The sequence below is a fragment of the Ruditapes philippinarum genome, unplaced genomic scaffold (genome assembly GCF_026571515.1).
Source record: "Ruditapes philippinarum isolate M1 unplaced genomic scaffold, ASM2657151v2 ctg624_1_1_1_1, whole genome shotgun sequence".
In the NCBI taxonomy this organism is placed as follows: Eukaryota; Metazoa; Mollusca; class Bivalvia; order Venerida; family Veneridae; genus Ruditapes; species Ruditapes philippinarum.
The window spans coordinates 50,773-65,967 of NW_026859768.1; the positions used below are offsets into that span (position 1 = coordinate 50,773).

A 15,195-nucleotide genomic window follows, 5' to 3' on the forward strand; every position below is an offset into this window, starting at 1 on the left:
GAATTGCAGACTCGGTTTGATTGAGTCTGTACATGAGGGATAATGAAAAAGTGCAACATCCCTCACGCCCCCTAGCACCGGCTTGAGCGGTACTCAATTCTCAACACTTTATAGTGTTGGCATCAATGATCCCGAAGGACCAGAAAATATAACAACACTGAAGTGAAGTACGGGCAACTTTTTACGGCTGCCACACGGCACTTGACACCTGCTGTTGTGAAGTACAAAATTCTGGAAGCAAAGTGATCCCTCGGAAGCATTAATCACAACAAAAATAACATAAGAATTGCAGACTCGGTTTGATTGAGTCTGTACATGAGGGATAATGAAAAAGTGCAACATCCCTCACGCCCCCTAGCACCGGCTTGAGCGGTACTCAATTCTCAACACTTTATAGTGTTGGCATCAATGATCCCGAAGGACCAGAAAATATAACAACACTGAAGTGAAGTACGGGGCAACTTTTTACGGCTGCCACACGGCAATGACCCCCCCCCCCCCCGGCAGAGCCAATTATGACCCCAGGGCTTTTATTTTAACAAACTTTGTAGACACTCACTAGAAGATGTTTCATGCCAAATATCTAAGCTCTAGCTCTTTGGGTTTTTATAAAGAAGATTTTGGCCAAGTTTTTTGTTTTGGTTGCCATGGTAACCAGAGTTCTGCATGGAATTAAATTCTTTGAACAATTTTAAAGGGTGGGTACCAAGAAATATTCTTGTTAAATTTGGATGAAATTGGCGTCGTTGTTTATGAGGAGATGTCGTTTAAAGTAAAAGTTTACGTACGGACAAATTGTGATCACAAAAGCTCACCTTTTCACTTCGTGACAGGTAAGCTAAAATGGATTTAATTATTAACTATAAGCACAAAGAAACATCAAATTGAAGTCTATGCAAAACCTTTTTTTTTTCATTTTTAAAATAAAAATCTAAAAACATAGTAAAAAAACAAATGCCGACACGAAAAATATCGGTATTACAATGTACAATATTCATGACTCAAAAGGATAAATAATTGACAAAACTGAATATTCTTAATCTGTTTTACTTTATTTGTATAACTACCTGTCGACATAATAAAATTCTCTATTCCTCTAAAATACAATACATATGAATTGTTTCCCTTTATACGTCAGGGTTTAATACACACCTCTTGTTCAAAATATAACCATATTATGGCACTTAGTTATTCACGAAATTTAAATAAAAACAATGGCACATGTAGCTAAACGATCTTTTACACATCATCGATGGTATACTTGTCACATTACATAATGCCTGATTTTATTAGTCATTCAATGAATGAATACTAAAACCAGACAGTAAGTGAAAAGTAAAATCGCATGGTTCAAGTCAAGTTATGCTCTTATGTAGTTTATTTAACAGCATTGTGTACAGGCTGAAACATTATCGAGTATAAATATTGGTTAAAATCACTGTCCCAGTTTGAATTCAAACCAATAAAAATACAAATTATTGAATAAAATACAAAATTATCAATTATCACTAAGTTAGGCAAAACCTTGGTTAAGTATTCATAATCACCTGACAAATGCTTTAGTTTACGATGTGTTAACTGTGTTTTGACTTGATAGGCAAAAATGAAAGATGACACCCAAACCAAATGATGCCCGGTTAAAATACTTTTATCAAAATACTTTTCATTATTTTCTTTTTTCGTTTTTCGAGCATATTATAATGGAAGTAGATGTAACCTTTTTCACACATTTCATAAAATATTACCACATTAAAATATTGAAAGCTTTCAGTTGCTTGAAATTAATCATTATATTATAATTTTAACAACAGTGTTACAAGGAGAATAAACCATGCAATATCTTATTATTAAACTCTGTATTCTAAATAAGTGATGCACTCACGTGCTGCATAATAACAATGAGGTAATTATAGCACTAAATCTAATGTAAAACAAACACACATATACTGTATAGACACAATAACATAAAATAAAACTTTTAAAACGAATTAATACATGAAACAAACCACCTAACGATGTCTAATATGAATATTTATTTATTTATCTTAAATTAATTATGAATGAATATGTTAAAAGTTTAAACAAAATAGCAAAAACAAACATAAGTTTTTGACAAATACATACACCAAAAGAACTTTCTACAAATAACATATATAACCCGATAATTTCTTAACAAAGAGCTTGGATTTCTGGTTACATTATAGTAAACATTAATGTCATTTCGGCTTCTTAACAAAACTTTAGCACTTGCTTATATTTACTGATAGTACAAAATCATGCACGTATACTTATTTTGTGGAAAAAAACAACAAAAACAAACAAAACACACTAGCGCACGCACACACGCATGCACGCACGCACACACGCACACACACACACAAAAGAGAAAAAAATCTACATTGGAAACTTTGCGAGATTTACCCCAGTTTTAATTTTTCGTTGATCGAATATTCTTTTGTTAAAAAGGATATAACATAATGGCCAAGTGGCTATTGTGTTATATTTGATATTTACATACTAATTTGGAACAATGCTATACTCGTAATTCTTACACATATGGCAATTAATGTTTATGGCACTTTACATCAGATAATGTCTAAAATGCACTGAAATATCTTTTGGTCCTTAACAATGAATGATTGAATGATCTAAGGAATTATCGATTATACATTACTTTTCATCTTAGAAATGACAGCGATGACAACCAATAAACAAGCAATATACATCTAATTACAAGAAAATATCAGTACATTTAAATGCAAAATTATTAGAAATTAACAATCCCTGAATACCTTTAAACTTTACTAATATATACAAACTTCAACACTTTACCACACAAGTCTTTCTACAATCTGTTTAAGTATTTGAAAGTATATACTTCAATTTAATGTACAATGCAATGTTTGTGATATATATAATAAAATTTGTGTATATACATATTAATTGTAAACACAAGAAAGAGTTTCTTGCTTTTATCTATTATTCTAATAACTCTTCAATTCAAAATTGTTTTAGGTCTTACAATTTAATATTCATACATTAAAATACATTCGTTTTATGTTACTAGTTATCAAAATGTTTTCACGTTATACTGCAAAGAACAAATGGTTATAAGGTTATATAATCCGAGTCAGTAAGTGAGGGTAATAGCAAATATAACCGACCATGTCTTTGCATATATATTCATAATACAAAATTTTACAGCAGCCGTTTATACAACTTTTATAAACATCATGATCTTCTTATAAAATTCGTAGTTACAAACATGCGGTATCATATAATAGACATTATACTAGATATGCATTTTACTCATACATAAATCTCTCGTTTTCTTCCAAATAAAAAAAATGAAATTTGACAGTGAAAGTAAAATATGATTTTCTTTGTAAAATATCAACAGCTAGAGGTAGGAACAATAAATATACATGTATATATAATAATTTGAAGGAATGTTTAAACAATATGAATGAGGTAATTGATTTTCATGTGTTTTGAATGTATAATTAATTATCAGTCGACACGTCTTTTTTCCGCAGATAATATCAGTCTTGTGTGTAAGTGATCAATTCCACTGAACAATGAGGACATTTCCGGTTTTTTCACTTTCCACTCTATTTATGACAATTGTATATGCTATTGTTACATAAGATATCTATTGTGTCTCCCTGCAAACCAAGTCATGAACGATTAAATGTCAAGCTATGTTTTACAAATCATTATCAAGGGATTCCCTGAATTGTTATTTTTACGTCTAATACTTGTATTAAAATACAATCTGAAACAAAAAGTTAGAACGCATGTCTACGTATGTAAAATCATATTGTAACGTCAATAAAATTGTTCTATTCATAGTATATCACCTTTTAAAACTCCTGAGTTTGTACTACCCGTATTTTTGTATTTTTCTTTAAAACAAAAAAGAAAAAAAAGATTCTATTCCATTTCTCCATTTTCTTCTTTAACTTGTATGTCAGTGTCATTTTCTGTCTGTTTATTTTCACCTACTTCTTCATCAAAATCTTTATTTAGTTCACCTGACTCGCATTTGTCGCCTCGCTTCTTTTCTAAAAGATCTCTTAATTCTTTCATTTCCATCTGTAAGCCCTTTAACTCGCTCTTCAATTTTCCATTCTCTGACTCCAGGTATCCGGACTTGACTTCGCGTATTTTGGTCAACTGTTTTCTATTTTCGCGACATTTTCTGGCCGCTTCATTATTCTTACGCCTCCTTTCTACATACCTGTTATCATATATGGACCTTGGATTTGTAAAACTGCGTGGTCGCATATCGGTCGAATCATTCATATCATTAATCTTGTAGTTATCAATAGATTGTCCAGACATATTTGAATGTAACAGTGCCACTTCAGATAGCTGGGCCAGTCCGTTTTGATATAAAATGGACTTATCTTCTGGAGGTAAAGTTAACAATGGATGATCAGTGGATATTTTGTGTCTAAGTTTGAGAGGTAGTGATGAAGATGCAGAATTGGGACTGTTGGAGGCACGTGAAGATGTATTGGATAATTCCCCACTAGACTCGTTCTCTGTGCTTGGTCGCTTTTTTACTAATGACAGGGGCTGTTCCTGTACATCTTGGTCATTCCATTCACACTCATCATTAGAATCGGATGAAGTAAGATCGGTAGTAGGCAGCCAATAGGATTTCTGATATGGGACTGGTAAAGAACTATTGTATGGAGAAATCTGATTGGGTGGTAGAGCGGAAGAATATGAAGGACGTACTTGATCATCCACACGAACGTAAGATGGAATAGAATCATCTTTCATGGATTTCAGATTATATGGTAATTGAGCATCAACGGTTCCTGAGAACGATTTGTCTGTGTCTGTGTTGACGTGATTCATGTAATATGACTCTGTTATGACTTGATTTGAAGGCTGACGAGAAGGCGAAACGAAGGGTGGAAATGCATGTAAGTAAGGAGATGAGTTGGTCCCTGAAACGTTCCTGTTACGAACAGGCGATTGTGGCAACGATGAATACCTTGCTTGGTGTTCAGAGGAGGCGAGTCGAGGAGAAGAAATAGTAGGCCGTATTGTTTCTGAAACAGAGTGCAAATGCCCTGGCTGTTTTCTTTCTCGTGCTTTCTGTTCTGTCTCTTCTCCTGTGAAAGGTTCATCAAGAGACAAACCAAACTTCTTTTTAACCAAATTAAGTTCATTTCTAACCCTACAGTTTTCTCTTGTTAAATCCATAATTCGGTTTTCAAGAGCCATGTCATGAACCCTTCGTTTTTCTCTAGACCTCCGTGCAGCTTCATTGTTCTTACGCCTCTTTTCCCAATAACCATCGTCTTTTTTGTTCTCAGGAATAAATTCCCTCTGCTTTCGGCTAGGAATATATCCTGGAGGATATGAATCTTCGTCGTAACTTCTGTAACCCTTGTCAGATGAGGACGGATTCACTACACATGTTGGTAAGCTTGCTCCTTTCTGAGATGTAGTATCCATCTCAGAGTTAGGCGAGTTTGACATGTACAATGCAGTTTTGTATTGATTTGAAACGTTCTGAATGTCCATATTGAATGCTTGTGAAATATTCCCTGAGAATGAACTTGTTTGGTATGACGTATAGACAGAAGATGGTGGCCTACTATTTACTTGGTGTGGCCGCTCTGCAAGCATAGCAGTTATAAGTCTAGAGTTAGCACTAACACTTCTTGAAGTGTCCAACAACCTGAAAGTAGACAATAAGTACATCATTAACTCAGAATATTTTAGGCACAAATAAGCATTAAAACTACTTCTAACATTTTCCCCCCTTTTTTCCACTTCATACTGCATGATACGCAAGAACATTCTGTAAATAACAACACGTCAATTTTGATTTATGTACAAATAATTCAAGTTGATTAATCTGATTAATGAAGACTTCTCCTGAAAATAAAATAAATGCAATGAATAGTAAGAACACTTCTTATATTATTGTCCGCAATATTTCATACAGCTGTATATTAGTCAAGTTTTGCAATATTATTAAAATGACATGTTTGCAGTATATGTCATAATTGAAATGTCAAGTTTCAGTTCACGATTGTGATGATACTTTCAGCTACAATAATGCGTAGTATTGTTATTAACATATAATTGAAGGAAATGACTATTTATCAATATGTATGAAGTTGACTGTTGAACTTATTTTTTTATAATACTTCTTAGAATTGTTTACTTTTACGGCGGAAATCTTTAATGACACTTTTCTTTAATTGTTCCCATTCATCCAAGTTCACGAGCGATTGTAAATGATCTCTCTGAATATAAAAAAGAACATTCTAAATTTTGCGTTTGCATCCGTCATTCTTTAACATGTTGACATGAGCTCTCTTACTTATTATTTATTATTAATGTTAAGTTTAACAGTCATTCTCAGATTTTTTTTGTCATTTGTAATGCAAAGCAACTTGCTTTACCTGCACCACAAATGGTAATAGGCTCTCTAGGATAAGAGGAGGAATATCGAGTTCCGACTGTGGCGTGCCGATTTTTCGTGTGATTTTTTTCTGTATATGATTTTCCGCTAATGCCTTTCTTTCTTTCTTTTACCTCGAACCAACACAGCATATGCCATGTGGCGACTTTCAAACTGTACTGGTGGAGGAAGTCCGTGATTTATTTCAGGCACGAATTTACACCTGAGTAGAACCAGCGACGATAAAATGCACAGCGGCGAGGGGCAAGTGGTAGGAAGTCAACGACCTTAACCACTCGGCCACGAACGCTCTAAAGAATATCAAACAACGACAATTTAAAGCATTGTAAGTTACAACATGGTTGTCGCCTCATTCGTCGTATGAATTGGAAGTATATACATGCATTCTAAGAAAATTCCAATACCTCTTATTTCAATATGAATAAACAGTTTATGAGCTTAGCATCGATAGATTTATACAACGATAAACAGAAAACATCTATATCATATTACATAACAGTAACCGCTAGGTGTAAAAAGAACTTCTCCAATGTAAACACGATTTATTATTAGTATCGATGACATTGGACTTGAAAATGGACAGTGACGTCACCTTTTATAATTATTTTCCCGCATTGGCATGATGATTTGATGATTAGCAGGTAATCATTACATTATTGTAGTCATAAATTTGTATAGAAAATCATGAGACAATTTTTGTTTTCTCTTGAAAATACACACACACAAAAAATGTATTGACTTTTGCCTATTTTGTTTGTAACAATTTACCTCCCTTGAGACAATTGACGTATTCATTCATATTCGACAAAATTAATGTAAACAGCCAACTCATTTTACAAAATAAAATTTTTTGATCCAGTGTTTATTTTCTGACATAATATTTTACTGTAATAACTGTTGATTTTTAAGCTTAACCACCATTAAATCATGTTTATGAGCATTGCATAATCCGATATTCTACAGGATATATTTCAAAACTGCACGTAAACAACTACATAAATAATTTGTTTCTAATTATATATTACGTCATTTTTATATTGGTTGTGGCAATCCTTCTGTTTTGCGGTCAATAGGGAGTTCAATGAGTGCAAAGAATTATGTATGACGTATAAAAGATAAGAGGATTTCAGCGCGCAATGTGTTTACCAATTATTCTTCCGCGTCCATTGTTTCATCTTAAGTTATAAATATTTACAGAGATAAATGAAATATCTATTGTTTATTCTAAGAATCGTAACCACTGACTCAACTATACAACAATCAAGTAATCATCATCCTTAATATTATATTGTTATTAAATTCATTCAAGGAATCTTTTGGAGAAAAAATATTATACTTTTTCCTACATGAAGAACAAAACAAGTTAAAAGAAATAAATTTGAAAAAATATACCACACTGATGCTTCTATATTGATTTACGATTGTTCATGAGTGTATTCTAATATGTTGACTTAGAAAGACGATTGGCAAAATCTAAGCAAAAAACAAATATACAAAAAGCATGTAGCCTCATGCCTGTTTACAAAAAAATGTGATTTTGTTGACAATAACAAAGAGGTAACCTGAGAGGTTTTCTACATAAATTTTCCTTTAATAGGGTCAACAGCAAGGTACCTTATTCTAATGACGTAAATATTATAATCCTATAGATCGAGCAAAGTAATAAACAGGAAAGAAATTGCAATATATATTATACCAGATTACGATTTTACATAATCTTATTAGCTTTAAGCACAATGTTTTTTCATAAAAGTGTGAAATTCAATATCTATTTCTTCTTAATGTTGGTTTCTATACATCACAAGCAGTTACCAGGTTTTGTTTTTTTTATCTTATTTTGTTTTTTGTTCATTATCTTGTAAACAACCTTTTTTGTTTTGTAAAGAGACCTCAAACACATGTTGATCTTAAAGTGAAAAGAAACTTTAGCTAAACAGCTACTTTGAATGACGAAACATTTGTACAAAACATCATTCACTTCAAATAAAGTATACCATAAAAGTCATAAGTTGTGACACGTTTCTGTATCAGATGTTTTCTATATAACCGTAACTTTGTTTTTTATATCCATTTATGTATCGAACAAGCTATACTTCAAATGTTTTATATGTATATCTTTTTAATTGAGAAAACATGTTGCCTATAATACACTTTCACCTTGAAGCTAAATAAACAAAAGTGATAAGGCAGAGCGACGTTCACAGGACCACTGATTAGGTACCAAGGATGGCACCGAACAAAATACAGGAGGGGGCATATAGGGCGGAATATTGAAGGGCGCCAGGAGGGGAATATAGGGTGAAATAATGATGGAGCCAGGAGGGGGCATATAGGGCGGAATATTGAAGGGCGCCAGGAGGGGAATAAAGGATGAAATATTGATGGAGCCAGGAGGGGGCATATAGGGTGGAATATTGAAGGGCGCCAGGAGGGGAATATAGGGTGAAATATTGATGGAGCCAGGAGGGGGCATATAGGGCGGAATATTGAGGGGCGCACATCGGAATAGGTTTATTTGACTATGTGCTGTCTACAGATTAAAAGCACGAATAATTATTGTTCTTTATCTTAAGTAAGGTCTTGCTAGTTTACTTAGGACAATTATGTATCGATTTTCATCTGATAAAAATATTAACAACGTATTCATTTTACTAACAATAGTAGATGAAATCATCATTTGATATGAAAGATGCTATAGGTGTCGGGGATTATTAACTTGCATTTGACAACGTTTTAAAATTGGCATGATTGGATTTATGAAACTGTAATACATACAATATAAATCATTTTATACATTACAGTGAATCGAACAAGTTAGGCAATAATTAAAACATTAATAAATAATTATGATTCAATGTGAGAAACATTTAAAAGAAAAAATAATTAAATAAATAAAAATAAAATAAATAGATAAATTAATAAATAAATGAGCCATATTTAGGACTGATGTTACGTTGAGAGGAGGAATGATGCTCTACATAGGGAACTAAACAGACGACGGACGGACAACGATGGGGGGACGACGGACGGACAACGATGGGGGACGACGGACGGACAACGATGGGGGGACGACGAACGGACAACGATGGGGGGGGACGACGGACGGACGGACAACGATGGGGGGACGACGGACGGACAACGATGGGCTGGCTCGGTAGTGATTATTTCTCAAAGGGAACTTACTCTCTAATGAGTTTTAGATAAGTGAATTGTCAGTTTTTAATCCGACATTAAATACTAAGTCTGATACTCATTGTATCGCTTTGAGTCGAACGTTATTTAATTTACTCAAAACTATTTTCTTTGGTCCGTTCAAACTAATGAATACAACGAAATTCAAAAGTAAAATTTATGTCAATATTAGATCTATTAATATTTATTGCGATAAAGCTTTAAGTTGCCCGAATCCTTACTCTAAGCATCATTCAAAACAAGAACGATAAAAATGATTATATTACAATTAAAATAAAATAAAATTAACAAACAGTATATATTCAAATCTACTGTTTTATTGGTTTTATATTACATTTAAGCAGTACCAGCAGTGTTATTTCATTACGTACTTTAACGCGCATGATGATTCCATCACAAGAACGTGTCTCATCTCGTGTAACCTCATCTATGACGGGGTCATTATTGGAGTACATTTCCCGCTCTAGTGGAATTGTTTACGATGGAACAAATCGATATATTCCTGCGGGTTCCGTATGTTCTCTTAATGGCAGAGGGGGACAAATGGGAAAATGTTTTCGTAGGACGCAAAACACATTGTTACAATGTTACAAGATTTTCGGTTTTGTGTATATTTTATAATTAGAGACATTGAATTTAAAGAAAAACTGTTTAATGATTTGTCCGAAATATAATAGTTTAAAGACAAAATACTTGAAACATATTATAGATTTTCGTAAATATGTTACACTTATGAATAATTATATTGTTGATTGTTCACGTTTAAGTGAAATTAGCAATGCATATAAAAGAGGTTTTAAAATAAGGAAAAAAATTGTACAGTTCAACAATGTTTTGAGTAAATATATAATGTACAGTTCAACAATGTTTTGAGTAAATATATATGGTTTGATGTTGTGTTACCCAATGTGTATGTGTTATATTTAAGAAATAATATATCCCAAACAGTGATTTTATCGCTCAATAACATCACTGTTTGGAGTTCGGATGCGATGAATTATATCACGAGGGCGTAGCCCGAGTGATATAATGATGCGCATCTGAACGACAAACAGTGATGTTTTCAAGCGATAAAATCACCGATTTGGATATATTATTTCGATTCTAACACGACATCAACAAATAAATGCTAATAATAACAATAATATCAGGTACGGCAGCATTTATATGTTGATGTCGTGTTAGGATCGAAATAATATATCCAAATCGGTGATTTTATCGCTTGACAACATCACTGTTTGTCGTTCGGATGCGCATCATTATATCACTCGGGCTACGCCCTCGTGATATAATTCCTCGCATCCGAACTCCAAACAGTGATGTTATTGAGCGATAAAATCACTGGTTGGGATATATTATTTCTTAAATATAACACACACTTTCGGTTCTTCTATGTTCAATAGGGAAAAATGCGGGTCGTGTTAGAATTATTATTATAAATTCACATGTGTGTGTTGTTTTGTCTTGGTGTAGGTTTGTAAATTTTCAAAGACCTTATGATGTCGATTGCTTAATAAAGATTGATTTATTTATTGTTTTTCTTAAACTATATAACATTTGTACCTTTAAAGATCCCTAGCAGGCTTATTTATAAATGTGCATAAATATTTCTTACGGTTTTCACTGCATAAAATAACACAAAAAATATTTTAATAAAGAAACGTTTCACAAAACCTTATTACATCTTCATCACTACAAGTTCGAAAGACTGATAAACATAATTCATTTTTTAAGGAAACAAATACAACAGACATTGACATTAAAATCCTTTTTGTGAGATAAAAGAATCTATTATTTCTTATACTGTGCTTAAATTATTTATCACTAAAAGCATAAAATTCAATAATTAAACTTCTTTATTTGTGTAAAAATAAAGCTTTTCAACATGTTACATCTATACAGTCAACATTTTCTAAATTATAACCAATAAGATAACACATATTAACAATACAGTAAAAGAGCTTTATTTATTTATAACAATGTTAACATCAATACACAGCCTATAGATTTGTTTATCAATTTTATGATGCACATCAATTTAAAAAGTCAAACTAAAAAAGTCATTAAATATATGATATATACATGTGATATTATAACTTTTGTACTGAGATGCAAACTTATCATTGGTTACAAAAGTAATAATTTTGTGCTGCAAATTTTATACTTTGTTGATTATATATTATACACAACGAAATTCTAAAATGAATGGCTTAGTCATTATGCAGTCGAATTATCAAATGATGGTTAAACATGCCTTAAATTGTATGAGAGTCAGTATAAGATGTTTTCATATCTATAAATGTGTAACATACTATCATTTTATTTTAATTTCATTATTCTTTTTTCATGATTTATGCTACATATTTTTTAAATACTAATTAAATGACATTGCAAAAAAGGTATGATACCTTCTGGTACATGCGTTTATCAGATCATAGGCTTCTTATTTGAAATCTTATTGAAATATAAATGAGTTAATAATAGTGAACTAGTTTAATAATTATTCGATAGTAACAATAATATAAATGAATAAAGCTCTGATACTGTCTTAATGTCTTATTTACATCTGTTAAATATTTTGTTATAATTTAGGAAATGTTTTACTGTACAGTATAGATGTTACATGAAAAAAAAATACTATATTACTAACTAACTGTGTTGGTGCAGGTAAAACACAAAAAAGAAGAAAAAAAGAGAGCTAAACATACAAAATAAGTACTCACAAAAATAAATACATATTATTCTCAATTTCCTTTGCACATATAAGTAGTTTCTGAAATATCATCATTTTATAGATCTATTATATATTCTCCTGTCTTATTATAATATACTATATTTTATAAAATACCGCTAATGTCTATTCCTTGCCGCTGTTCCTTTAATATCTTATTAATTTTCCTAATAAAAATAGCATTTTTGTTATCATCAGTGTGTTACCATCTTAGGAAGATTTTCATTTCAAAAAAATAAAAAAATAAATTAAAAATTTATTAAATTTATACATACCCCATATTGTTATTTTCAAAATTTTCTCTATTCTCATTTTCCGAATATCCGATTAACGTTTTTTCAAGCAACATACTTTTTTAATTAATTTTCAAATGTGCCTTTCCAATAAATAAATTACAAAAATATGCATGACTCCAATAAGTGATTTTTTGTCGTTGGAATAGGCCTCATTGTGTAAACAATAATGACTAGAAGTGAGCAGATAGAAACAAACAACATGTTGTGAGATATTGTCTTCACGTGATATCAGAGCATGCGCAGTCCAGCTGTAGCGTATTACCGATATAATATATATATAATTATTATTTTATATATACAAACTTGTGTCAAGACAAGTCCGATATTATTATTTTCACCTTCACTGAATAAGTGTAGTAGCTACGATCTCGCGCTTGCTCTCGGGGTGTCTATAAGTCATTTAAGGTTAACACTAAACCTGTAGACCGCAAATTGACCTCAACTGACCGATGCAAATTGTTCGGCGGTCATGTGAGGCCAAGGTTTTCATGTACATAAATCAAATTGAGTTAGTTTAAATTAACGTTCAATTTCACCCGGTAGATAAAAGGTTATTTTTCTTAACTTTAAGGTTGATTGTGTAATGTATGAAGAGCATGTTTAACACACGGATATTCGAGTTAGGAAAATAGATAAAGTTATAGATAGCAAGTCGTAGGTACATTGACATAGTTTAACAAGTGGTTAAATAAGTTTTGGCAATTGTTCAAAACTTAACTTTACCAGTTAACGTACTTCACTGGAAAAAAAAATTAAAAAACATACACGTTTAACAACAACGTGGATCTTTTTTTGTATTATTAAACTTCATTCATAAAATCTGGTGATTAAAAGTACATAATATACGTACCAAATTGAGCACGTTTTGTAGATTTCTCGTTAATTCCCAAAACGAAACATTCGAAAAGTTGATCTTAAAATTCACATGTATAATTCCCTGAGTTCTAAACGAGGTAGTTTTCTGAAATATTAAAAACAAAGAAGAGTTATATAACATAATTCAGTTAAGTTAACTCCTCTTTTGTAAACAATACTGAATCGCGTCGCTGATTCACGAATAGCATTTGAACCAAGATGACCTCGTTTTCTCCTTTTGTATGCTCTAGCTTTAATTTTCTGATATCAGTTTACAACAAAGAAACTAAAGATTAAGCATAAATTCAGTTTTAAAAGAAAAAGTCATACCTTGAAGGATATCAGTAGGACCTTTTAGGTCCCTAAAGAAATTTACATTTCTGCCCTAGCTGCCATGTTATAGTTACCTCAAATGACCTAAGCGAGCTGCGCGCGCAGCCGTGTTATATAATGTATACATACTCATACACGCTATGTACATGTTTTAACACATCAAAATACTTCTTAAATGACAAAATGTAGTCGTTTGATTTTTTTTAGCATATTTTGATTTACATGAAGTTATCGTATATTAGTTATCGAAAGTTATTTATTCCTTGATTTTTATTCATTTATTTGTTGATTTTTATCTTAAAATTAATTCAATTAAAAATACGCCATTGCACAGACAAACACTTAAAATTAAAGTTGACGCTTGACTTACAAATGCGATATATCTCATGCGATTAATATTATAAGATAATGCGTAAAATGATATATCTGCTATGGTTTAAACCTTTAAATTCTGTCAAAGTTGAAATGAGCCCTGCCTTGGTAGCTACATTTTTTTACCCCCGCAAGCGCCCCTGATGATCGTTATTGGATAAAAGTGGATGATTCAAGGCCACAAATGCTGTTACAATATTGAATGGCTTTACAACTTCTTGCCTACACACTAATATCATACAATATTCACAACAATATTTCTCGCGCATGCGCTGAAAATAAATGAGAAATTGCGAAATGTTAAAAACAATCTATTACGACCGTGACTTAGTCAATAACACACGCTACATGGGATAGTTTTATACTTAGGTCATATTACTAAAATTGTCATGAAAATTGGCACGTACACAAATTGGCGATTATATAACTAGGTTATATTTTGATCTTTTCGCACAAAAAAGATTAAATATGTTTTGACACTACAATAATCTGAACTTTATTTTTTGTATGACATGATATCAAATTTCGCAACACTTACAGTTGACTTAAACTAGATAAACTGTTTAACATCTCTGTATGTACATAAAAATATTCTGATTAGGTTACAAAGAGAATGCTGTCACAATGTTAAGCGGCAGTATCAATAATACAAATTATATAGTGTCATACGTTTTACAATAAACGAAATTACCAATCCAACATATTCACATATTCAAATCTAATTCCTAATGAGAAAATTGTTTCGTTTGTGGTTAATTGTGAGTCAAATGAAATACGTGTATTTAATATCACTATATATTCGCAATTTTACAATAACAATACTTTGTTAGATACAAGTGAAATTTCATACATTTTTGTAACCAAGACAATAACGTTATTTGTACTTAAAATTATTCATCATATACTCTAGTTCAGGAATGTATTGATATTTTTTATTTACGCTGGTTCATGAATTCGTTATT

General features: G+C 31.7%; 1 protein-coding gene across 3 annotated transcripts; it reads right to left on the reverse strand.

The window, feature by feature from the left end:
* Nucleotides 1–1,031: 1,031 nt before the first annotated feature.
* On the reverse strand, nt 1,032–14,438 carry LOC132757866 (nuclear factor interleukin-3-regulated protein-like). 3 transcript variants are annotated; one of them, XM_060749314.1, is made up of 3 exons: nt 14,304–14,438; nt 13,524–13,634; nt 1,032–5,701 (listed from the first exon to the last, which is right to left on the reverse strand). In XM_060749314.1, the coding sequence occupies exon 3, from the start codon at nt 5,647–5,649 to the stop codon at nt 3,934–3,936; it is 1,716 nt and encodes a 571-aa protein (XP_060605297.1). In that variant the 5' UTR covers nt 5,650–5,701; nt 13,524–13,634; nt 14,304–14,438; the 3' UTR covers nt 1,032–3,933. The 3 variants fall into 3 exon arrangements, with proteins under 3 accessions (XP_060605297.1, XP_060605296.1, XP_060605295.1); XM_060749313.1 differs by lacking the exon at nt 14,304–14,438 and adding an exon at nt 13,859–14,234; XM_060749312.1 differs by lacking the exons at nt 13,524–13,634; nt 14,304–14,438 and adding an exon at nt 12,653–12,901.
* Nucleotides 14,439–15,195: the final 757 nt, after the last annotated feature.

Excerpts from the sequence above, each read along its gene's own strand:
- LOC132757866 (XM_060749312.1), bottom strand. The coding sequence starts at position 12,726 with ATGTTGCTTGAAAAAACGTTAATCGGATATTCGGAAAATGAGAATAGA. Across the intron at positions 5,702-12,652 it reads TTTGAAAATAACAATATGGG|GTTGTTGGACACTTCAAGAA; the intron begins GTATGTATAAAT and ends GTCTACTTTCAG.